Raw genomic sequence first — 27,769 nt, 5'->3', positions numbered from 1 at the left:
ATAAGTTCATTGTTCAACGTGTAAAATAATATAAATATACTTAACTAAATGATGATTCAAGTATATTGAAAAAATATAAATAGGTATTTAGCAAATGTAATAGTAATTTTCTCTTTTTCAAATAATTTACATTGAAATACATCCAATAATTTTATAAAGATAAACTGTAAAACATTCTTCAGAATTTCGTATCAGATAAAATAAATATTTTTTCTCTCAAAACATCATAATATTATTCATTTAGCTATACAGATACTATTGGAATCGTTAAATCCTTCAACGAAGAGCATTTTTTTATTGGAAAGGATTTTACTTTTATTCTTACCATAAATATATCTATATATGTGTGTGTACGTGTACATACATACGGATAATAAATAAATAAAAACCATTTTATTTTAGAGGGGTCCATGGAAAAAAATCGCAAATAACACAAGTGAAGTAAAGCTACTTGTAAGAAATATAATGTTATCGAGATTTTAAACAAACTGTTTGTAAAATATATTTTCGGTGTAACAGTTAATTAAAAAACATCGATACGTCCATATATTTCTCATTCTATTGTTGTTTTTTAAAAAAACTGAAATATTTTTGTTAAAATTTTATTTACAAAAAAAAAAAGAATAGATTCAATTCTTTTTTATATTTTTTTGTTAACTGATTATACAAAATAAGTTGGTCATTATTGTTAGAAATAAAAACCGACAACAATAAAATCAATGTTTCTATTACGGATAAAAATAAGCCTATATTCATATAAATTTGATTATGCTGAAATAATTTATAAAGAACTTCATTAAGGAAAAATATATTTTTTGTGTTTTTAATCAATAAATACAATTCAATACGTATATTGTGATATCACTGGAATCAGTTAAGCCTTTTCAAATAATCACGAAAGAGTCATTTTTTTCAGATAATTTTCATAGAAAATCCTAAAATAATTTTATATTATAATAATTATTATTTTTATTTTCTTATGGGTTGTAATTAGGTACAACTTATCCGACTAAACAATAATTATCTCATTTTGATTTGTCAACATTTTTATAACAACTTATTAATATCATTAAAATATCGAAAATATCTTATGGTATAATTTATTTGTCCATTTAATGATAGTTTTGTAATTCAATTAAATTTTTTTTCCTTTAATTAACGTAATGACTAGAAAATTGAAACGATACACCACAGATAGGAAGACAAATAAGTAAAATAAAAAATGTATAAGGGTACGTTATAAAAAAGAAAGTCCACCACAACTTATCGAATTACATACGGGCTTCAATCGGGTTTTTTGTGAGATGTGACGATGCGAATGAGTTTGGTAAAAAAGTCTACAGTGCGGGTGTTTAGACAGGGTAAGAGATATTGGTTTAAGCTGTGGAATAGAACGGAATCTTACGCAGACCGGAACACACAATACAAAGGTCCAGTTGGTAATCTAACGAGCTTCAAATCCATTCACAAAGTGAGTGACTACCCAAACCATATCAATGGTGAAAGAGATAGAAAACTTAAAGAAAATAATCTATTAAACGTCCCTGGGCTGGCCATTATTTAGTCGGTAGAATATTTAGGAGAGGGTATAGGATTTTAATATAGTGATAAACGAAAGTGGAAGACGTTTCAAAGAAAAAATAATCGTATTCTATATTGATAGAGTAAAAAGAGGTTTAGAGTTCATAAAGGTAGAAAATTGTAATTTCGAATTTTCTAAGAGGCCATCACTCGATCACTGTCCCGACTAAAAGCGAAACGGAAAAACCTCAGACTTTTGATGATATCATTATAAACTATAAAAGAAGTACCTTTTTTCTTCTTAAGGCTTTTAAGTTTAAACAAAATTTTTGAAAAGAAACAACATAAATAATGATCATTATCAAAAATGTCCAATTTATAATTATTAAAACTATTGAACTATAAAAATGAATTGATATAGTAAACTTTTAATATATTTTAAATTAAATAATTAAGTATGCATTATTTTTGTGTTTATGATTTATAATAAAGATTTAAAACTATAAAAAGGTGTTTTGTATTGGATGTTAGATATCAGTTAATAGTTAAAAAAAGTATTAATTGACTGGAAACAGACTACCTCTTTTTAAGACAGAATAACCGGTAATTATATCGTGATTAAAAAAATAGGAATTTAACCATTTTGGAATGTTGGTAACTGGTTTCAAGTCTTGATATTTATGAAATGTCTTAAGCTAATTATTGTATTAACATTTGTTTATTTTGTAGTAGTTATAAATATATTATTACTGTACTTGTATATTAACTAATATAAAAGTTTCAAATTTTGTGAAGTATTTTTTTTAAAAAATTAGAAATTCTTATGAATAATGTTATACTAGTCTATTAATATATTAATGTTTCACTAAAGTTTTGACTCGATTCCAAATATTTAATGATGTTATTGATTTTTTTTATCAAATAATAAAAAAATATCTTACTCTAGATGTTGTTTCGGTCATAGTTTAAGAGTAATAAAAAACCTTGATCCGGGTTTCCGAAAGGAAATACTAAAAAGAAAAATATATGAAGTTGAATGAAAATGGCTCTTATAAAGGTAGAAATACATTCGGAATTATTTATCTTGCAATCTTTGGTCACACTAAAACCACGTTATTTTTTGCTCTCGGTTTACTTGTATTTTCTATGAAAAAATGATGATTTTCGTCCTTTTTACTCGACTGCTTCCGGCAGACGCTGTCAAGTAGATTATGTGTCAACACTGTATTTTGGTTCCTAAAAACTTTTTGTTAAATGTCAGAAAATTAATTTGCGCAAAATAACAGGTCCTAGTTACAAAACAGTGCACACGTACTCAACAAATTTATTTACACGATACTTTGATTTATGTAATAAACTTATCGTAATCATTACCACCATCTCTCATATAGTACACGCAAAAAAACCGTACTGTGTTAACTAAAAAAGATTTTAAACAAGAATGCTTTTGTTCTCATAATTTATATTAAAAACATTTTTTATTCTACTCATTTTGGAAAAAATATATGTGTTCAACTTTTAATTAAAATTTTTTTTTCCTAAAATTTGTGCACGTGTTATTAAAATTTATATTTTAGTTTAATTTCCTTATTATTTTGAATAAATTAGAAACCTAATAACTATAAAAAATTATTTGTTATTTTACATAAAAACGAAAAACATTTGCGTATTCAAAAATGTAATAAATTTATAAATATAGATAAAAGAAGTTATACAATGATAACTATGCGATACAGTGTTTAAAAGCTTCCATACGTTTGTATAAATAACATTTAAGAATTTTCTTCATTATAGGAAGTTTAAAATACTATTAAAACACACTTAACTAGGATCCTTTGTACATTGCTTGATTCACTTTTAATTTATTAGTGCTATTAATGATGCTTTTAAGATACTTCTATTTTGAACAAACCTCATCTGCCTGGTAATTTTTACTTTATATTACAATACGGTTCGCTCTGAATTATGTTATCCAATCGTACTCATAATGTATATGGTTTTTGTAAAGCATTATGGTGTCAAGAGGTCAAGTGCAATGTCTATAGCACAGAGAAGTCGGGCAACAAAAAACTTAAAAATAATAAAAACCTGTATTACGGTAGGGAAGTTTATGAACCAGAAGAAATAAGAAGGCAACAACGAAAAACCCTTAGTACTTAAGTGCATGAAGCCGCTTCCGCTGCTGGTTTGACTGAGAAGTGCAGTAAATAACAAATTTTAGAATGGAAGCTCGTGTACTTGTCGAGGCTGTGTCATAAATATAGGCGTAATATCATTACTTATTATTGCGTCCAAAATTATATGTATAGGGATCGTATATTTTTGTTAAAGCAATACAATTGTATTACATAAATCAAATAACGATAATTGGGCCCACGCTATAACTTTATTTTAATTATTATTTTCTTGTTTTTTAATTGTTTGTTTTTATTATTTGGATTTAATTTAGAAACTTTTGCATTTTAACCTGTACCGGAAACTTATTGTAACGTTGGCGTGCAAATTTATCACTATAACAAAAATAAAATAATAATTATTAATTAAGCCTGCACAATAGAACAACAAAAAGAGGGTGGGTTAATAGTTTTTCTCGCGGGTGGAGAAAAGGATTGCTACACTAACCATATGATTATGATATTACTTTCAATAGGGGCCAAAAATAATATTATTAAAGAGATATGACAATGCTTTCGCTCCAGGTAGTATACCTACCCCCTTTTGCGACCGGAACTGCCAGGCATCGAATTACCACGGTGACGTCATAATAATTGAAAACGCAGGAGGTGAAAAATTGAAGAATATCCCTTAAAAGAAAGTACCAGTTCCCACGGTGGTGTTTTTTAATCGTCTTCCCCACGGTTGAGTGTATGTGAAGAAGGGCTGACTGATGGCAAGGCGTTTAATTTCCGGTGTTTGATCGACAGCAGACAAAAAATTAGTCACCAAAGCCAAAATAATAGATGTGGCCTCGCACATACAACAACATTTGGATTATGCATAACATTCGAGAAAAACATATAAATTTGTATAGTTTTATAATGTAATTATTTAAGCATATAAATATTTACAGCTACTATGAATTTTTTCATTTTAAATCAAGATTCAGATTTTAAAGCTGAAATTGAACATATAAATTTTAAATGATTCAGAAAAAATTTCATAGAATTGTTAGACGAGACAAAGTTATTTTTAAATCATATTCCCAGATTTAATATTTTACAATCTTAAATATAATATCACTTGTTTTTATAAAACAAATCTAGGGTAGAAAATGACATATATTATATGTTTGTTCTATTCTCATAGTGTATTACATTTACACATTCTGGATAATTATTACCAAGTGTTATCTTCCTCTCTCTCCTATAGATTGCAATACAAATACAGAATATCTGTAAAATTAATTAAAGAACATATTTAATGATAATAATGACAATGTATTTATAAGATTTGTTTATATTTTAGTTAAACTATACGAAAGTTGAACAAAATGGTTTAAGGAATGCTCTAAAAACAATTAAACATAACGGGTTATCAAAAGAATTATTAATATTAGTTACTTGATATGCGACCTTAGTAATTTTGCTTACTTGTAATAATTTGAATTTTTTTTTAGTAACTATTTTTTCAGTTTTTGCACTACATTAGTAATGATAATAGAAAATAAAATAACTAATATTACAATAATAAAAGTGTAACACCCTATTGTGTAATACACATTTCATGTAGTCTATGTGAATATCTTAAAGAATTACGAAATGAATCTTCATTGCAGATATACTAGGCCACTTAAAATACTATATAAGTTATTGTATTATACAGAGATAGTATTTACATTTGTATGGACTCTGGAAGCAACCGGAAGTTAAATTGAAATACGCAAGTTATTAAGGGGTACCGCATCACATCGGAAGGAGTCCGTCCCAAAGGGAAGACACTTCCGGTGACAAGGTCATTTTTCAAAGAGAATCTTTACAACTTTCAATTTAGACGAGGCTCCTGAAATTTCACAAAGACAAAATTATTTGTGAATCCGTTTGCATACGAACACGGTCACTTCAGATTCTGATTGAATAACAAATTTACTGAAAACTTGAGCAAACGAACTTTATAATGATTTTATGTACTTTCAGAAAAATAGAAAGTTCCAAAATCACGCCTGCCACCTTAAAAAAAAAAAATGACCAGTTTTACATCATACTATTTCCCGAAGTTATCATGCTACAGAGGGTGGTGGTCCTTTTTCACATGTTAGGTAGTTAAAAGTGGTTCTAACCGTCTTTAATATAAGAAATATATATATAAAATCAGATTAAAAAGGAAAATGGTTATAAAAAAAACTTTACATATTACTAGTTATTATATTAAGTAAAATTAAAACTATATTAAAAATATTATTAATTTAAAAAAACTAAAAAATATTAAATATTAATATATATATTATAAAAATATTAAACAATTTCTGAGGTCACAAGGTCTCATAAATGTAACCGCAGTTATGCCATACTCGGTAATATTATAGTTCTATCATTTTTAGATGGTCTCGATGAGGCATCATCGCCTTATATTTAGAAAATAACGTAAGTGTTGTACAATTTTTACGATTAAGCAAACTTACTGATATTTCAGAGACATAAACGCATTGACACATAGCTATAAAAATATGACATATTTTAGAAAATTTGTCTATAACCTGTAATAGTATTTTTAACGAATAAAGTCAAGTTTTTTTTTACATTGCAGTCATATTGTTTAACTGTTTTTTATCGGCTAGTAACAGTACTGACACGCTTTTGGGTACAAAAAAGACACCGTGACTATTGTACAAAAAGTACTCGCGCCACGACATATGCAAGGCGAAGATCGTTCCATATGGTTTTGAAAATATGTACTGTTATTATATTATTACTTTTATTTTCTTTTTGACTTTAATTAAATACTTTTCCGTCATCTTATAAGCGACGATGATAAACGTGACTTGACCAAACCCCATAAAAACTGACTTTTAACGAGACATTATTGTTGTTTTTTACTCACTAACTACACAATAGACTACGACAGCCGTCATGAAGTGTGTCAAAGTAAGTGCGATACCGCAAGATCTTGTCTCGTGCCATCATTCTTTGTTAATCACCACAATTGGTTTCGGTAATAACAAATAGTCTGAGTAATTTAACAAGTCTTCAATGTATGAATGACACCATAACTGTACAAACCTACGTATTAGAAGTTTCCTTAAAAATCATCCCCAATTATGCAGTATGTTATAATACCAAAAAAAAAAAATACTCTAAGGACTTTGAATCCCGCATTTGCCAAGTTGAAGTTTTCTCTAATAGGTTTTGTTTATGTCGGCAGAAAAGCCGTGTGTTTAACTTTAAACTTATAACTTTTGATTGCTCAATCATATGTATATATATATATATATATATTATTCGATATCTGAAACTTTTGTTTCCCTAAGACCTTTAGTCCGTAGAAACATTTTAGTTTTCTGTAATACTTAAATCAAATAGTATAAGTTTTATTGAAAACTGTAATATTATATAGCTAAATATTAGTGTATTACAACCATAACCAAAATTTCCGTATGTTTATTTAACATATATAAATAATTGTTTAAACAAAATCGGTATATTATTATCAAGTGCTAAGGGTATTTACATCATGACCAGAAATTTCTGTTAGGTCATTTTATTAAGAATAACTAAGTATTTAAAGACATGTTTTTAATCAAAATGTCGTATGTTTTTTTATGACTTAAAATAATATCTAAGAAAAACTATGTACAATGTTCAAAAATAATATTTGCGAATAATAATAGAGTAGGGTCAAAAAGTGAAGTGGACGATCTCTATGGATTAATGGGATGTGTACGTCCAGTTTACGAAACTTTCAATTTTCAATGTGTGATTATGTGTGTTAAAGGGGAAAAACCAAAAACAAAGATTATAGCATTAACTATGATCGAAGGGCTCTATATCGTAGATCGACCCTCAGCAAGTACCAAACGATCGTTAAAGGCGGTGATTTGTTAACATAGTGCAGCGTTAGGGGTAAATTGATTGTGGAGGGATATTTGATGTCGAAATGAAGATAAATTACTTTAAAAACTGTACCCAAGTGGGAGGGAAATATTTTCAGATCAGGGATCATCTTATGACACATTCAAACGCAGATTTGTGTGCAAAAATGAAACTCTCAGAAAGTATTCATACAATTGAATGAAAAATACACAAAAAAGGCATAGTCTTCTTACAATTCTTATTTATGTAAATTGTGGCCAATTTCAAAAGCCTGTTAATATATTATAAAAAGTTCTAGCATTCGATATGTTGTGTTCGACTAATTTTTTGATATCTAATTTCATATTTCACATGCACCCTAATTTATGTTTTTAAAAAGCATACATAATAGGGAAGAAACACTATATTTTGTCTTATAGGCGAGAAATCATGACAGCGGGGTACTTTTTAGGTTTCAAACGTCTCGAAAACTTAATTTTTTTATCATGTGGTTATGAGTCATGACAAATATTACAAGAAAAAATTGATAGGTTAAAAGTATTATTTACACTGTTATGCAATACTAAAATTAAAATTGACACGTAACTTTGAGTTGAACTGAAGCCTTATTTCTTATACGCCTTCTTATGAGTATAAAATAAATACCATGTTTAATAAACCTGTTAAATTTGTTTGGGCGATTTGGCTTGTAACTTTGTTTCATTAATGGAAATTGATACTTTTTCTGATGAACTTCGCTATAATTTTAATAGACGTAGAGTCAATTGTACGTGGTAATTCAACAAGCTTTGTTTGAAGTTACTTATGTGTAACAGTCTCACGTTACTGTACTGAATGATAGTGACTTATAAGGGTGACCAGGGTGACTCTATGTGAAAACAAACACACCACTGCATGCACAGATGGCCACCCAAAACAAGCATACGCCATTCCAAAAAGATAACTAGAAGCTACGAGCCTATGATTCTACGGAATTTACGAGACACCTTGTGATCTACCACTATTACGTGGTGCTGTTAATTTTTTTTCCCCGGTGACGTTTTTATTATATCCTTTTCCGGCTTTCTTGACGAACACTCGTCGAGCATATACAAATACGTAATACCCAAACTAAAAGCAGATACATAAACACAACACGCCTACATCGAGTTGTTACCGTTTGATTAAAATTATTTCAAGTTCAGCTGTTTGTACACACAGGTACATTTCATATAAACGGTCAATTTTAATTCTAGTGTTCATTTTAATTGTATTATTAATGATAAACATTTATTTATTAATTTAATAATTTTTTTAATTTATCATAACCAGATACACCAACAGAATAACCTTTAATTGGATTCATTTGCGTGATTATATAAAGAGACGTTTAACTGGTGCAACCGTCCACATATTTTGCGCTTACGTGTGTTCGTTAAAAATATGGAAAGAGAGAGAGAGAAATATAGAAAACATTGTAGTACGATTTTAATTAATTGTACAAAAACCAATTCAATTAGACAGTTGTGTCTGTGCATAGAAACACAAAAGCTTCGGGGACGGTCAATTGAATGGTATTTAATTGATAAGCACGTCAAATGATTTAATCAGGAAACGGTTAATAAGTGCAAAACATATAGCATTTTACACTTATGTACGTATGACCCCTTTTTCATAATATTTAATAAATATAAATTCTAAACCAATATTAAATAAAATTTTATAAGAACATAATTAAACGCATTAAAAATCATTAATCTCACTGAAAATTCAAATAATATTTTCACATAATACAACAATCATTAAAACTATTGTATTTAATACATCATTCTTCAACCCTTATTAAATTTCATATATCTGAAAATGAATATAAATATTATGATCAAAAAATGAACGTACTTTTAATTATTATTTAAATAAAGCTAAACAGCAAGAGAATAAATCAAGTGAAAATATTTTACACTAGAATTAACAAATTAAACAATTAAAATATTTTAATTTTTTTTTTTTGATTTATCGTTTATTTAACATGTTTGAATTTATGTAAAATATATGTAAATCAATGAAAGTCTGTTTTGCGTAAATTATTATATACTACGTAAGCAACAAATTTATGGGTAAGGCAAAACTAACCTCATAATGATATTATTTTTTGTGTTATTTATACAAGCAGATGTTTTAAACTATTACATTACCAAGCTGTATCACGCTAGATGTTTATCATGGACAATTTGGTCACAACTGTATTTTTTAGAACCAAAATATGTGACTGACCATAACTAAATGATAAAAATAACTAAAACACAACAATAATTACAAACAAAACTAAGGTAAATTATTGGTCATTATTAAAGTCATAGAGCCGTGGAGAGCAACACTAATCTATGATCTATTTTTAAAACAAACAAAAAATTAACACAGTAAAGTAAAAAACTTAAAAGAAAAAATAGTTTAAGCTATTATTTAGAAAACTATATTAACTATACCAAATAGTTTAAAGTATTATTAGTACGTTGGATTAATATTATGAAATACAATAAATGTAATTTTTTTTAATAATGTAATTTAATTCAATGTCCATATAGACGATTAGCCCATTAAATCCCAAATTTAATATAAAAAAATGATTTTTTTCAAAATTATAGACTAATGTGGAACCTTGAGATATTATTCGTTTATTAGTCATTTTTACAGTGAAAAAAAAAAACAAAAATATTATTAAAACAAGTGTAATAAAGTTAGTTTATTAAAAAATACATTAACCCTAGATAAAAAAAAATGTTATAAATTGTCTTTATAATTTAATAAATCTCTTGTTTACAAAACAGTACATTGCATAGCCCATAAATAAAAATACATTTCTCTGGTAAAATATACGTATAAATAATTGAAATGTGTTTTAATTTCATTCATAACTTTTACGTGTTTCATACTCATTTACGAGACTTCGTTTGAAGAATATTCGACCAGTATAATGACGTTGTTTTCGTTGCAATGATTAACCCCACCTGTGTATTCTTCTTTAAACTTTTTTCTCAACTCTCTTTTCGTCTAGAAAAAGAATGCCAAGGTTAATATTAACGAATCGAGGAGATTTTAAATATCAAAATTATAAATTGTTATTAAGCATGTTTTGTCACATTCCTATTTTGTAAGGAATTACAAAATAGTAACGGATATTAAGTAAGTTATCAAGGTCCAAAATATTTTGGAAAGGCTATGTGGTTTTAGTGTATCTGTAGATTAATAACATAAGTAAATTTTCTAATTAAATTCATGTGTTTATTATAAGGTTTTCTAATAAATATTTTATATGGTGCACCGTTTAAATGATATTTCTTAAATAGTTTTTACAAGTAAAATGTTTTTCATACAACTATCATAGTAATATTTAAAGAACCAAATGTTTTAAAAACTCATAAATTTACATCCACAAGAGAATATTATTTATGTATTCAACTTTAAGTGTCAGTTAGAATGGAGGAATTGACTAATGTGAAATGAACTTAGCCGAAAAATACAGTCGTGGAATAACTTCAAAATGGGTGAAACGCGATCAAAAAAAAAAAACTGAAAAATACCAGTATGATACCAAAAATATAAATATTGCAAGTGTAATAAAAATAATGAGAATAGAAAAAAATCAAAGAAACACCCCCAACTCAATCGGTAGAAAATGGCAAATTTATTACGGGTTACCAATATAGTATTGGATATTCACACGGTTTCATGATAAATTTATGTGACTCCAAGTACTGTAAATGTGTATACTCGACATAATCTCAGTATAGGTCGTTGCAATATCCCATGTATATTTCATCATTGTGGAACAACGGAGTGGCGCAGTGGAAAGAAACAATATAATAAGTTTCAGTTATTAATTTACTAAAGCAAATATTAAACAATACCCATAGTTTTAATTGCAACGTATGCGTTTGATTTTCCATCTGTTATGGTCTGTAGTTTTACTGCCATCATCGTCTCTATTGGGAAACTTTACCAGCCTACCGTTTACTTGGTCGGTTCACTTCTCTGGCAAGGTCGAGCACACGGCTGCTAAACATGTCACGGATTTTCTGTACTTAGGTTTTTTAAAATTGTTTTTGCGTTCTAAAAAGACGAGTAGACTAGATTAAAGTAAGGATAGTACCTTTTATCGGAAAGAAAAAAATAGGATTGGTGCAAACACATTGTGCAGCAAGCCTGGGTCGTTTGACAGTAAAACTAGGTGCGCCTTTCATGGAGCATGACTACAACAGACACATCAATAAACATAAACATGTTTAAGAAATAAAATGTAAAACAATATCGTTGACGTTATAAATGAAATTCAAATTGTGTAATGTCGATATTTTATCTGTTCTAGAACTATACCTATCCATTGTATTCGTAATTTATAACAATCACATTTTCAAATTTACCTAATGATAAAATAATTGAATATTTGAGTTTACAGTAAATTTAATATGCCAATCACAGACTGAATCCACACCACGGACTAAAAACTAAAAAAATTAATCTATATTCAATATTAAAATAACGAATATCAATTTTTTGTTGTGGTATGGTTTTATTGTAACTACGTTGTGATATGCATTAAATAACATTGATGTAGGTCAAAAAAACGTTAGCACATGTCATGAATGTTTTACAACAGTAATTATGTTATGGACCGTAGATATTTTAATGACTCTATTGACAAGTCTTTTCATGTATGTAATCAAGATTATAGTTTTTATAAAGGAAATAAAATTCATAAAACAATCAAAATAAAACAGTGGTCACATAACTGTTATAACACCACATGTATAATTATTATTAGTGAATCAACAATATGTTTATATACGTATTAGGTGTGAAAGTTAAAAATAAAATTTACCAAATTTTTTTAAATTACCAGTATAAAAATGATTTTGAAGTTTTAGTTTACTTAAACAGTTTAAATTAAGGTCAAGAACTGAATTTAAAATAATAGATATACTGTGTTAAGCTAGTTTTCAAAATTACTGAATATCTAAAGCTGGTTATTTGTTTATTAGTGGACTGTAGTAATGTACAACGCGGTTATGCAATACGATCGCGTGTAATCAAAAATCCCATTTAGTATAATGAGTATACATTTGAGAACTATTATTGAGTGAAACATTGTGTATCGTCCACAATGGCGTTCTTGAACAATTCGAAGGTAGACGACTTATTGTACTAAAATGTCGGAAAGTGTTTGAATCAAAAATTTAAGTAAAATGCATCTACTGTAGAAAAATATTAATTACTATAACGTATGTTTCACTATGATTTTTTCAGTTCTCATTTTCTCACATTATACGGTTTTTGTACAAAATAAGAATTGTTCAATGAGCTCCTGAAATCAAAGTATTATGATTATTTTACGATATTTACCGGCACGTTTAAAAAAAAAAGAAAACAATAAAACTAAAAACCGATATTGTTAAATACGAACTAACAAATAACCTGTTCAAATCCGTGTCATTTATAATGATTAACACATTTTTCGGGTTAAATACGAATTCGTGCAAGTAAGATACACATAAAAACAGGACAGTTATTAATTTTAAGTTTATCGTACAAAAGTATCTACTCAACTTGTTCGTAATGGACTTAAGATGCATAACGAGCTATGACATAACCCCCGACTCAGATGCTGTTGCTCGACCGACATACGTGTTGAATCGACCGGTTTTCAAGTTTTTTAGAGTAATTAAAATCAAAAATATTTTTTACTAGCCTAGTGTAAATCGTTTTAGCGCAGTAATATAACAGAAATTCTGGTCCAAATGGTACGGTCTTTTAATCGTAAAATACAACTGATGCAATAGTCGGCGGATAAGTAAAAAGAACGGATTACCGAAGAATGAAAAAAAAATACACTTTGTATTTTTACATTATTCGTCACTGACGAATGATGTGCTTCGCTTTTCTTTTTCTATCTCAATACATGGAAAATCTTGGGAACCAACTACTTGAACAGGTGATAATAGTGTCGGAAATCCTCTTGAATGTCAAGTGAAAAAATAAAATAACTTTTTTTATCGAGGAAAAAAATCAGTAGATTTTGAATGGATAAAAAAACAAAGCCGGTATTACACATCTGTGTCCATTTCCATTATCTACTACGACTGAATATTTATATAGTTATGCGTTAAAAGTAAAGTTTAAAAAGGTCTTACTCAGGATTATACAGTGATATTTCTTCGAGGATTGCTTTAACTTTACTCTCAGAAATAAGAGACTCACTAAAATCTGACTTAATCCGGCACTATTTTTATTTAACTCCTATCAGTCATACGTTTTAATGTAAGCATATGATTTGCAAAAGCCACCTGTTGAAAATTTAGATTAAAATAAAATATTTAAACGAAATTTTTCAATATTACTTATATAAGTAATTAAGTGGTTTAGTAGAGATGAATCACCTGTAATATAAAAACCCCATAATAATATTATTTAGTTGCATATCTACAACAAAATAATAGAATATTTTGTAGCATAATAGATGTTTATGTCATGTTGATTTTAAATATGCAATTTGAAAATGCGTTTTATTTGATGATTTAAATTACTGAAGTCCCGAACTTGGATCATGAGTAATAATATTGAGATTATAGATATTCTTGTATAATAAAAGTAAAATATAATTTAAAATTAAAATTATATATTTTAAATAAACTAAACCATAAATACATTTTAGAAACTAAAAAATTTAATTTCCCAAAATATAAATAAACGATGTAATAAAAAATATTGGTTTCATTACAACTTGAAACATTTAAACATATTACAAAACAGCCCATTATTTAATTTTTAATATGCTTTAAAAGATATTATATTATATTATCTTTGCATAATGTTTTGTTACGATATTATATATTAGGTGATAACATAATATAACACAAAATTCAGTCTTATTATTTTTACACATAATGTACAACTATTTTGTATATAATTTTACTATAACTGTACATTTTTTAATATTTTTATTAATTTTTTTTTACATAGAATTTTTTATTATTATCGACTTCTGTGGTCATTGAATATTTACAAGGATTATAATAAATTTTGTTTTTCATTTGTATTAAACAGATAAATTTTAAGACTTTCATAATGTTAATACACAAAGTCTATTTTAATTTAATTTTTTTTTAATTTTTATTTATATTTTATTTTTATCATGAGTATATCACAATAATTAAATAATTATTCTTTATTATAATTTTTTTACTATACTACAGATGACATAAATTATTCAAATTGGATTTATTTATTTATTACTAAAAAATGTAGGTTAATATCCAGATCTAAGTCAAATAAAGTAAAATCACTTTCAAAATTTATGTATTGAATATAAGTACGTGAGCTGTAACTATTCCATTCTTCAAAATAGGTTAATTCAAGTATACTAATGCAAATAAAGATAACACTCTAATAAATGGTATGATAACTAGCTACACCTGTCACAATAAAACATTTAATAACTACTATGTCTCAGATTATGACATTATTGCTTTATTAACTATTTAGAATGCACACGTATTTACTATATTTCTTAAGTAATCCGTCATATTTGGCGTCTGTAAGTACACCTAATATAATGAATTCAAATTGAGTATCAAGCTATGCTATTAGTTAAATTCAAAATAATTAATTGATTTAAATTTTATTTGACATCTGAAAACACAGATCTTCACATTTAATGTAAACATTGACTAAAAAAAATTAATGTGTAGTTAATTACAATACAACGGTTGTTATCCAGATCGTATGGCTTTGTCCGTAAAATAGCAACATGCTGAGAAGCGGAACCATCAATTTTTATTAATTTACTGTTGAAAAGAATTACCATTATTGTAAATTCAACCGTAATGAATACAACGTATGTTATTTTATTAGTACCTAACAGATGGACATCGAAAATATAAAGAAGAAACACAGGTGATCGAATTTAGTTTTTATTTCTTTTTAGAGAATTTTGGATGGGTCTTTTGTTCTTCGATTACAAGGGTCAAGTATTTATCATCAAGTCAACCATTTACTTTACTGACATCGTCGATCGTCTACAACCCTTCTCATAAACTATAAATTTAAGGATACGTTATATGCGTATAAAATATAAAATGATTCGTTTCTGGGAAGTATCCTTAAATTGATCACTCATACCGAAAAACACGTGATAAATAAGCACATAAATTTTAACGGAGCATCATGTTTTTATAGCATATAAAATAAAGAAATGCCATTTATTGTTTAGCAGTGATGATAACTTGGTTGGTTATTCACGATTTTTCCCTTAGAATATTTTTCCGGCTTTTTGAGTTCAGTAGTTTTAATTTTGTTAATTTTGATAAAAAAAATTACAATTAACTTATTATTACCGGTCATTTATATCCTTAGTATGTATGTGTAATCAAAATTAAACGGTTATAAATAATTAAGAAAGAAGCAAGAACCCAAATATCAGAAAACTAGGTATTACACAAAATGTCAACAAATATTTATTTCTAACGACCACATATGGTCGTTGAAATAATTAAAAAAACACGAATAATACAAGTTTAACAAGTTTAATGAGAGTTGTAGTCGAGGATAATTATCAACTCATTACATTAATAACATAACATAAATCAAGAATAAAAATTTTACTATTACATATAAAACATAAATACTTTCGTTGACTGATATAAAGGTTATTATATATTCTTTTATGTATATTTGTTTAATTATTAAAGTAATTTTTTTTAACTTAAAATACTATCAAAAGTTATTCATTTATAAATTTTGATGATTATTACATTTCTTATAATCTTGAAAAAGTACAACTATTAAAGATTTATTTAATTATTAAATTTATCAATGACTTTGGAAAAAACTAATTTATTATTTTGGTTGACTAAAAATATACGAACAATATCCTAGCAATAATATACAATATACATTATTACTGTATTTTTTTTTCTTTATTGTCCGTCTAGTCTTTCAAATCACTTAATTTAAGATAATTAAATATTAATAAAGCAGAGTCATCCAATTATTCAATTAAAAATGCTGAACTGTACATCATCTATGTTTTATTTTTCATAACGTTCCATGTATGATACAGATTCCTCTAATTCTATATTTATCAATTCATGACTTAAAATTGTACAAACGTCAAGAATACAATGAGTATTCAATGATGGCCATTATTTTCTCGTTCTTCAGTAATAATGAATTTATACTAATTTCACAGCCAAGAGCAATACTTATAAAAATAGTACATTACTATACTTATGATTATTAGAAAACTTGACAGTTTGTTAACAGTTTATGAAACTATTCAATGAAAATAGCAAAATAAAGTGATATTAAATAATGATAAAAAACTTAAAATAAAATTTTTTATGATGACATTTTAGTTAGTTACCTATTATAGTAAAATGTATAACAGCACGTTGTGGAACATATATAAAAGAAGTGAGACCAAGACTACTTATGAAATTTTTTTTATTTTATGCATAGGACAAATATGAGAACATGTTTACACAAATAGCAATGGTAAATTTGTGGATATTAAAAACACAAGTTATAATTTCAATATTAGTGATGTATCTATATAAATAAAAATAATGAAGTATTTTTCAATAACTCAAAATATTAATTGTTAACTTAAATTTTATGATATTTTCCTAATAAATAACATTTAATTTCTCATTAATAAATGAAAATTCAAAATATGATAAATATATTTTTTTTCTTATACAAAAAAATGTATACTTCCACCGAAAAAAAATCGCAAAAATGAGTTACGTGGTTTTGTCTTTTAAGTGATGAAATTCAGAGTTTTATTATTTAAAAAAAAAAATTAACTTTTAAAATATTATTTTTTACAATATTTTGTTATTCTTTAAAGTGAAAATCAACCAAAAGTATCCTCATTTGTTTTATTTTAAGAGAAAATATGTATTTTATTTATATAAAATATATTTAATTCTTAAATATTTATTTACTGGATAAACTAATGGAATTTTCACTTTATTGGTAAACATTTTAAATTGTTTTGTACCTTAAACACGTATAGTATATTTGTTAAAAACAAGTTCATTAATATACAATAATGAATCATAAGATTGTCAATTATTAAATGGAAATATAAATGTATATTAAAAAATATGTTGTAACAATATTCAAATAATGTCGAGGGGCAGTTCTTTAAAAATTTCATTACCAGATAAATTACATTATCGATGAACAAAAAAAATATTCCCAAATAATATTATTCGTGTAAATTGCTTAAAAGCAAATTTTACTCTAATAAAAGGGTGTTTGTAAATATTTTATAAGTACTTGAAGTAATTATAAGTTAAAATTTCAAGGATGTTTTGATTTATAATAATTTAATCTCGTTATTTGACTGGTTGTAATAAATCTTTGCCCTGGCTATTGTCCATAATTCTTGAAGTTATATCTTTGAACGTAGTAATATTAAATTTATTAAAATAATTGTATTCATATGTCTTTAGTTACACAAAAACAGTGAAAAATTCTGAATTTTATAAATATTATAAAGATTATTACTAATATAACTATTTATCATAATAACTTTATTTTTAAATAAATATTTAATCTTTTTACATATATTATATTTTTACAATTTTATATCATAATAACTTTAAAAAACTATTTTTATGATATAATTGTAAATAATAAAAATTTAAATCGCAAAATAAAAGGTTTATATTTGAATTTTCCATTACATAAATCAAATTAGTGCTTGGACAGTATCTACTATGATATTACACTGAAACCCAGACTCAACTCATAGATATTAGGTTTTTTAACACTACATTATCTTTAAGAAGTAACTAAGATTATTTATTTCAAAAACTCTTTAAAATGTATCACATTGCATATATGTGATGATCATTTTTACATACTTCTATTTACCGAATTTAACATACTACAGAGGACCCCCTCTCACATGTTAGGGAGTCCAAGGTGGTTTTTGGATAGGCAAATGATGAACGGGACGAGTATTAACGCGGCTTGCACCAGACTCCAGACATCATCAATGAGAAAATCACAAGACAAATCTCTTGGCACCCTATGGATCGAACACGAAACCCTGTGCACCGAAATTTACGTTTATAACCAATAGGCCAGGCCGACCCTATTGTAAATATGTATTTCTTAAAAAACCTCAAATTGTCGATATACATGGTTTTAACATTGGCACGACTATGTTTTATAATTTCGACTAATTCACATAAAAATAAATACATTTTTGGTATATAAAATTATATCACATATATTTTTTATGTTTGAAAAATCAGGTTTGCTGGGTAAAAAAAAATTTAGTGGAAAACAATTACTCCTCAAAAAATTGTTTAACTCTATAGATATTTTTTTATGAGAACCTACTGGTTTATCTAATTCATTTAACTCGTCAAGTTAATGAGATTTTAACGAGTTAAATAAATCATCATCTTGTCCATCCTTTTCAGTATGATAAAATATAGAAGACGTCATAACGATAATACTACAACATTACTTGTTGACTTCGCAATCCCAATATCTAAAAACATAGTCATCTGATATCTTCATCCACCACGGCACATATAAATACCTAAGTTATTCTTTTCTATATATTTGAATAATATAAAATATGTTTCGTATTTCTAAGAGTCTCTAGATCATTTCAAATGGAGTTTAGATTTAGAATTATTATTTGCCACGATGAAGTCGTAATGATTCGAGTTTTGAAATGTTCTATTATTGTAAAAACAAATTAAAAGACTGTATGTTAATGAATACTTATTTCCAGCTAAAAATGACATGATTGTCAATTGTCGTGCTAAAACTTGAACAAACATTTTTGATAATGTAACGTTAATACATTAAGTAGCTCAAGGAACGTCATAGCTATATTATTAATACACTAACAAACCAAATATACTATAAAACTTTTAAAAAGTTCAATGACGACACATGTCAAGTTTTTTAAATGTAAACAACAAACATTATTCTTAGTTGTATTATTTTAGCTAAAATGATAACCCTTTAATCTTAATAATAATGTTTTTTTATTGTTGTCATGGTCAACTTGGCTTGAATAAATAATTATTGAAAAAGAATAAAAGTTTTTTTTTTTAATATTCATAACGAATATTTAATAAAAATCACTTTCCATGATTGGAAATATGTCATTAATATAATGAGAGGGTCGCAAAGTTACACTGCAGACATTTTACTAGATACTTTAAGTTTAAACTAATGCAACCCTTTTATACGATCGGCCTGTCCTTTTATTGTATCCATAGTGACAGTTAATACAAACTGAATACTTTCAAATAAGCTATTTTTACAGCTACTAAGTGGTATAAGTATATCACCTAGTAGTTGATCTAACTTCCGTGCAGTAAATAATTTTTTATTATAAATTGATTACAACTTGTGGCATGGATTCCTACTACTTTGCGTGTAAAAAAGGTTATGGAAAGTTTTGCACACGTTATTCACATTTAAATTTAAAATAATCATCTTGGAGATATTATAAATATATTATACACTGAATATCAAACTATAAATTCTTAAATATTTTTCAGGCTACGTAAAGCTCGATTAGAAATATGTACAACATTTGAATTTAAATACTACATATCAGTAATTGACATTAATTTGAACTATCTCAATACTACTTCATTATAAATCAATCACATTAATCGAAACATTTCTTTAGAAATATTTCATTAAATAAAATTATTTTCAGAATAAAAAACCTATTAAAAGTATATTTATGACAACAAAAAGACTAATAGTCTCATATTTATAATTGATTTACCTTGCAAAATTATAAAAGTAAAAGTTCTCAAAATAATAAATCTAGTTTAAACCAATTATTAAAAACTTAAATAGCGTATTTTAAATAAAAAAATTGTATCTGTAATATAATCGATCGATTTGCTCTTTATGAATTGTCAAAGACAATAATAGTTGCATTTAATGAGGCAAACTCAAATCTAAATTAATAAAATTATATAAAATTCATTAGATGACAAAATATTCAACTATGATGAAAATTATATAGTTTTTCAACATAACATGCTACAAAAGTTAATTCATAAATTACAGTTTCATAAAAATATAATTTCGTTTAAAAATAAAAATATAAATTGTATGCTGTATCAAGTGCACTCGAAAAATGTCTTTATTTCTTTTACATTTTGAACGAAACAAGTAGCCCAGTTTATTAATTTTGACTTTTCAACGGCATAAAATGTTTTGATGTCTTCGAAACGTTTTATATGTAGATCAGAAAATTTCTGAAAAAATTACACACAAGCTGTTCAAATAGATGAATAGAATTGTTGAGAACAAATTTTAATTCACAGAAAAAATAAATAGAATGCCGCAATATTTGAGAAAAATCAGTAATATAATTTCGCCATTCAACATTGTTATACATATATTTAATAGTTATTATATTCCTATAGCTGTCGAATATTATTAGACTAAAGTCTAATTAAGTAATTGTAACGCGAAACATTATATCAGAATAGAATACGCGTGTGAAAATAGGTTATATTATTTCGATGGATTATTACTAATAACACTGAATAAATAGAAGTTTAGTTGATATTTTCAGTCGCAATTTTGTAATATCAATGAACTTGACATATATATATATATATATATAGTTGTTATTAAGTATAAAAAATTTAATTCAATGTGAAACTATCGATAGTCGTGATTTACGTACTAAATAAAGTTTAGGTATCTAAGAGAATATTTTAAAATAATATTATGCTAAAGTATTAGCAGTTTAAACTTAAACCTTCTCAACATGTAAACACGAATAAATCACGGTAAGATGCTTTCATGACTCCTATAATAAAGCACTAAATAAAAGGCATTGACGTTTCAGTAAACTAAAAGACTATTTATGTGCATGGTAATTTAGAAGAATGACATCCTTACTTGAACGTTGTTGTTCCAATATTCGCTGTTTTCCCGTCTGACGACAATAATCCCAGATTTTGTCATAGAGTTTTGTTTGAAACTCTCTATTGCCTTTACCAGGTTTTGTTTAGCTGTTGATACAGTGTAAGAAAATGAAGTGCCATCGTGTTGTTTAATATCGAATTCTGTAAACAAACATTGTGCATTTTTTATACGATGAAATTACTTTAAAGTGTTAGACAAAATACTCCATAAAATAATATTGGGCTACATTTTTGTAATTAAAATACCTGATATTTGGTTAATAGAACTCGTTCTATATGTTATCTGCTTAATTTTATTTTGGAGTGTATTCAAATCAAAAGACAATGTTGCAGCTTTTAAAACACCCAGGGGAAATTTATTTGTGTATTCACTAACAATTGTTTTTAATTGAAGCTGAAATATTTTTTTATTAATTCCAAGCTATTTAGTGTAACTTAATATATTTTTTTAATAATCACACACTTCTATTTCTGTATATGATTTATTCAATATATCAGCACACTTTTTGTTTGCTTGATTCATGTCGACTAGCAGAACTTGCAATGCACTGCTGTTGTTAGGACTCCCGTGTGACATTTTAAGTCGACAATTTACCGTTCCACGAATGTTTTTCAAACAACACACTGTTTTTAGAGAATCTGTTTTAAACTTTTCATAAGTATCATTCAAAGTTTTTTCTGCATCATTATGATAAGTTTTTAAAACAATGTTTTTAAACTTCACTTCAAGGTCAATAAGATTAACAATAAAGTTAATCAGCTCTACAAGATATAACAACTAACAATGAAATTAGTTTCTACTAGTTGGTATTTAAAACTGATATTTACCTGTTGATTTGACTATCCAAACGACTTCTGATCTAAGCATGGCAACTCTACTTTTTTTTATTACATCGACCATAATTTTTTGATATGCATCCATAGCATCTTTATGGATTTCAACATTTTCCCAAGAAAATTCCTAGAAAAATATTTATTATTGCATAAATTTATAATTCATATTTTAAAAAATATTATTCATATCATTCAAAAATATATATTTTTATACGCGTACAAAGAATGAAATTAATCTAAAAATTTAATAATATTTATTTGTATTCAAGTCAAAGACTATATAAATATTTTTTAATTTTGGAAGCTAAAATTAAATAAAATAATAAAATTATCATAGAAGAATTATTTTAGATTGAACCATTTTTTTATCAAACAACTTATCTTAAGATAAGATGTTTATAATTTAAAATATCGAAAATTATTGCGGATAAAACAAGAAAATGAAATGTCACTAATCAGTCAATTTTTTCTCTTGTTTCACAAATTATACAGAGTGTTCAGTAAGTCAGGAAACGGGTTTCTATTGTTCTCATTGTTTGTAACAATTGACCTGTTTCCTTACTTACTGAACACCCTGTATAGTAGTTTCACAACAAACCGCAGTTGTGTTTTGTATTTCAAAGACGTAATGAAAAATCAATTGATAAATTTTGTTAAGGAATCTTGGATTTTCCCATTTCTCAGGTATTACAATGGTTTTACAAAAGTCGTAAAAATTCACATTTCCTGCAGCAAACGTATGCTTTGGGTTGACCATTATAATCGAAGAAATATAAGGCCCGATATGAGTTACATTCCAAACCGAAGTTTTTATTTGAAGCATTACCAACGCCTCTAAATGAATAATTTTTATCATATAAATTAAACAAATAAATTTTTGAACCTTTCATTTAATTATAAGTTTTACTTATGTCATTATGTGAATCTATTAAAAATGTGATGACTTTTTTTATTTCTGTCAGCAAAATTGACCATACTTTAGACGACTCTGCTGAATTATTTTTAATTAATGTCTCTTCAACAAATTTAACTTTATCTTTTATGTTGTCGACTATTTTATTTAGGTTTCCTATTTCTTGTTCAATTGATTCATCGAAAATTTTGTTCAAAGTTTCATATCTTTTTTCAAACATCTTTCTCTTAAGTTCAATTGTAAGCCTAGACAATTAAATGTTTCATAAAAAAAAAATATATATTTTAAAATTTTATACGGTATTAAAAGTTTTTTAAAAGGTATTTTGGTATTGACGATAGTTTTTGTTTCAATTTCTCTTAACATATTAGCTAGTTCATTCCATTCTTCTGTTATTTGTTCATTTAAGAATTTTAATGTCTCAAGATTACTCTTAGCTTCATCAATTCCATAATTACCTCCCTCTGGAAACATTCTATAATTTAAAAACCAGAAAAACTGAGCATTTTTGAAGGAATTTTTAAAATAATTGTTAAATGCATACTTGATTGACTTTATAAATCCTACTGTTGAATCAATTATCATTGTATATTCTGTATCAACAGTACTCAATAAGTCTTTGCATGTTTTATGGAATTCATAAGCAACCATATTGATATGAGTATTAAAATCTGCTAATATTTCATTCAATTCATTTATTGATAAATATATCATTCCTCTCATTATTAATTTTACATTATCGTTGATATATCTAAGTTCTTCATCGTGTCGCTTAAAGATAATTTTAACTTCTTCATGTAAACTTTCCCTGATTTCATTTGCAATCTATAAAAATGCAACTGAATAATAAGTTTTAAGTTAAGATAGTCGGAAAATAAATTTAACTGTTGTATGTCGTTCAAGGAGATATTTGTGCTGCTTTATTTCATCTATTCTTTTAGTAACAACTCCGTCTCTAATTTTATTCATTCTGAGTTCATGTAATTTTTTAGAGACTTCATGTCGATGGTTCACACCGACTTCAATTATTTTGATCCAGTTGCACTCCACATCTAATGATTTTGCAGATTTTAAGTCGTCAATTATTTTTAAGAGATATTCATTGAGACTGTAATATTAGTTTTATATTAATACTTACCATATAAACAAAAAAATTCTAAGTAACTCTCTTACGACTTAATAAATTTATATGACGCTTCATTAAATGAAACAATAATGTTTTCCATATAGGACGACAGTTCTATTTTTTCATAAATTAATTTAAATTCATTGAATTCTTTTTTTTGGCATAATTTTAGAACCAATTCAACTTCTGATTTTACAAGTTCTAATTCAGTTATCATTAGATCTCTATATTCAGTAATAACTTTTATTTCATTTTTATAATTAGCATGTATTCTGTAATAATATTATAATTTCACGAAACGATTAGGCTTTACAACTTACAAATGATTACATATTATAAATAACGTTCAAAAAGCTATTGCACTTTTGTTCAAGCTTATACACGTCAGACTCTTCTGAGGCTTCAATTAGCATATCAAATACCATCGAACATTTTTGTTCATAATTCTGTTTAATTTAAAATAATAATGTATAACTTGAAACTTTTCATATAGTTAATAACATTTTACTTTTATTTAATAATAAAATAATAATTGTAATTATTTTATTTATTCTATAAAATTATAGAATATTTATGAATTACACTAAATAGTGTAATTCAAAATACTTTTATTTAAAAGTTCATTTTTCATTAAGGCTGTTAAAATTGAAAAAAACGCTGCCCATAACACTGGTTGACTTCAGTAAACCAAATTGATTTTGCTTTTTTAAACAATTTTTATCATATTTAGTGTGTTAGTTGGCCTTCGTTGTATTTTTTTTTAAGAATTTATAAGATTAGCAATTCTAAAAGCTAAAAAATGTTATGAAATCGCTTTTATAACTTTAATCAAATTAAAATTTTTTATAAGTCAAGTTCAATTAAGGTTTTAAAGGCGGTCTCGTAATATTTTCGGTTTCTAAAATAGTTTTTCAATGTGTACCAAAACAAAATTTGATATAGATAAACTAATTTATTAGATAAAACAGTAAATCAATATTTTAAAAATAGATTACTTTTAATAATAAATCATTTTCGGAAAATGTAGTTTTCAGGGCTAATAGTATAATTTGTCTGGCTTTTGTAACTCGTTTTGAATGGTTATGTATAATTTGAGCTGAACGGGTTAATAATATATCTATTTCTTTTACAACGTATTTTAATTTTCTCAGTAAATTTTGTAAAGTTAAAATATTCACCGACTTTGTTTTACTTATAACAAAAGCTTCATCTGCTATATTTGTGCTGATTGTTGAAAGTTTTTGTAAGGATGAAGAATCTACTATAATATCTAATTTCATATATAGGTCTGAGATATGTTTTAAATACATTTTTTGAATTTCATCAGATATTTTATAAAAATATGACGTCATAGATTCTATTATTTTATCTAAATTAAATACATATACATGTTTAAAAAATGTTTATTTTGATAATATTACAATAATACCAATTGCTAAAATAAATAATTTAAACTTCTCTGCACATTCTATAACATATGCAAAACCAATATGTTTTTCAGATTTTTCTGATAATTTATCCAATAAAATATTTATTGAATTTAAAACTTTAATAGAATCTTCTATAAAATATGTAAGTTTATCATTTATAATAGGTTGAATAAAATGCCTACAACATATTTTTAAGTTAATTTCATAAATTCATTTTTAAAGTTTTGACTTATTAATTAATTAATTTAAAAATAATCTTAATACCTAAATGATTCATTTACGTTATTTCCAATAGATTCTATGATGGTTGATTTTACTGTATCAATTCTTTTCAAAAAATCTATGTATGATACATTACTTTGTTGGATCAAATAAATTCTTACATTTTCATAAGCTCGAAAATTTCCTAGCTTTATTGCATTGTAGTTCTTATTTCAAAAGTATAAAAACACTTAAAATAAGTCTAAAAATAAGGTTGAATACTACTACTTTTAAAAAGTGTTCATAGATGTAATCATAAGCTCCAAAGGGTAAATTTTTAATTGGTTCTATTGACTGTTCATAGCATTGTTTTAACAACTGAGTTCGCCTTGCTTCTATGCTATGCAAAACTTCCATAAAATCATTTATGTATTGCTTTCTTAAAACAACTAGTTCATCTGCATTAGAGTACAACCCAACTAATGTATCTACTTTTTGGTACTCTTCCTTTGGAGTTAAAAAATATATAGAAATATTATTATTATAAGATTATTTAAGTGTACTACATAAACAAAATTAATAGAAAGGATATAACAAACCATAAAATTGGCTTACTATCCAAGGAATGCTAGTTGAGCTAATACTTCAAAATATTTATAATATCAAAATTATTACCATCGCACACCTGTCAAACATATTTGACATCTCATGGTCTAACTCATCTAAAGATTTTTTTAGTGCATTTGATGCATTTAAAATTTGACTTTCTATAGTATTATTAATATTTTTAATGTCATTTTCAATATTAAATATATTATTTGATGCTTGTTCTTTCATTTTGCTCATTGCACGAGCTACTGATGGACAGTTTTCTTCATTGGGTACTAAAATTAATGCAATAAACGACTAACAACTAGCTACTCATTTGAAGAAAAAAATAAAAACTTAATCTTTCAATATTGACAAAAATGTATTGTGCGACTTATTAATAATCTACCTCCATTGTTTTTGTTGGTTAATAATTATTTCATAAAATTGTACAAAATGAAATTTTATTTATTTTTATGAATATATGATTTAATGATAAATGTCCAATTTATTATAAGAAAAATAATTTTTAAGAAAAATTTTAAAGGTAGCTATCAAAAGTTAAATAAGGGACTTATAATTATTTTGATACTATTTAGAGAATGAATTAGAAAACATTTTAATTGACTAATAACTAATTTTGTAATATTTCTGTTTCAGGTATTAATATTAGAAAATAAGACAAGGCGAAGAGCAAGGTTATGCTAGTCACACTCAGTGTTTACCATAACGCTCAAATAAAAATTTGTATAACGTTAAACACCCCTTCCACCTCTTACTAAAAATTTAAGTAATTCAAAAAGTAATAAAACAAAATTGTTTATCAACCAGCCAACATTAAATAGTACAAAATGTAGAATGGGTTCTTATTTAACTTTTTATTTTAAGCATATAAATAAGTTTAATTATAGATAGTTCAAAACTATTCATTTTTAATTTTTAAAAAATATATAAATATAAATTATTGAAAAAATAAAATCATAAATTTTCTATATTTCATTAAATAATCTTGTTGTGTAAATATATTTTTTAAATTGTAATAATTTTCATCATAAAAAGTTCAAAATTACATTACCTATACGAGGTGGTAAACTTTCGACTTGCCAAATAATAGAATCTTTATCTGACAAATTCGGAAATGAACAAATTTTTTCATT

General features: G+C 25.9%; 1 protein-coding gene across 1 annotated transcript; it reads right to left on the bottom strand.

Moving 5' to 3' along the window:
* Positions 1–20,655: 20,655 nt before the first annotated feature.
* LOC126904168 (uncharacterized) lies at positions 20,656–27,765 on the bottom strand. The gene is made up of 6 exons (XM_050682925.1): positions 27,688–27,765; positions 22,349–22,481; positions 21,984–22,282; positions 21,767–21,908; positions 21,495–21,661; positions 20,656–20,839 (listed from the first exon to the last, which is right to left on the bottom strand). Exons 2-6 carry the CDS (start codon positions 22,440–22,442, stop codon positions 20,702–20,704), a joined length of 840 nt encoding a protein of 279 aa, XP_050538882.1. The 5' UTR covers positions 22,443–22,481; positions 27,688–27,765; the 3' UTR covers positions 20,656–20,701.
* Between the last annotated feature and the right edge of the window lie 4 nt (positions 27,766–27,769).

The sequence above is a fragment of the Daktulosphaira vitifoliae genome, unplaced genomic scaffold, assembly GCF_025091365.1.
Source record: "Daktulosphaira vitifoliae isolate Bord-2020 unplaced genomic scaffold, ASM2509136v1 Scaffold_4, whole genome shotgun sequence".
In the NCBI taxonomy this organism is placed as follows: domain Eukaryota; kingdom Metazoa; phylum Arthropoda; class Insecta; order Hemiptera; family Phylloxeridae; genus Daktulosphaira; species Daktulosphaira vitifoliae.
The sequence above is the reverse complement of the archived record's forward strand: the minus strand, read 5'-3'. Positions and strand labels throughout refer to the sequence as shown.

What these genes read in the sequence shown, in the direction of transcription:
- LOC126904168 (XM_050682925.1), bottom strand. Translation starts at nt 22,442, where the DNA reads ATGGATGCATATCAAAAAATTATGGTCGATGTAATAAAAAAAAGTAGA. An exon ending in TTGGATAGTCAAATCAACAG is followed by an intron (nt 22,283 to 22,348) that starts GTAAATATCAGT and finishes TATATCTTGTAG; the next exon opens with AGCTGATTAACTTTATTGTT. An exon ending in AATCATATACAGAAATAGAA is followed by an intron (nt 21,909 to 21,983) that starts GTGTGTGATTAT and finishes TTTCAGCTTCAA; the next exon opens with TTAAAAACAATTGTTAGTGA.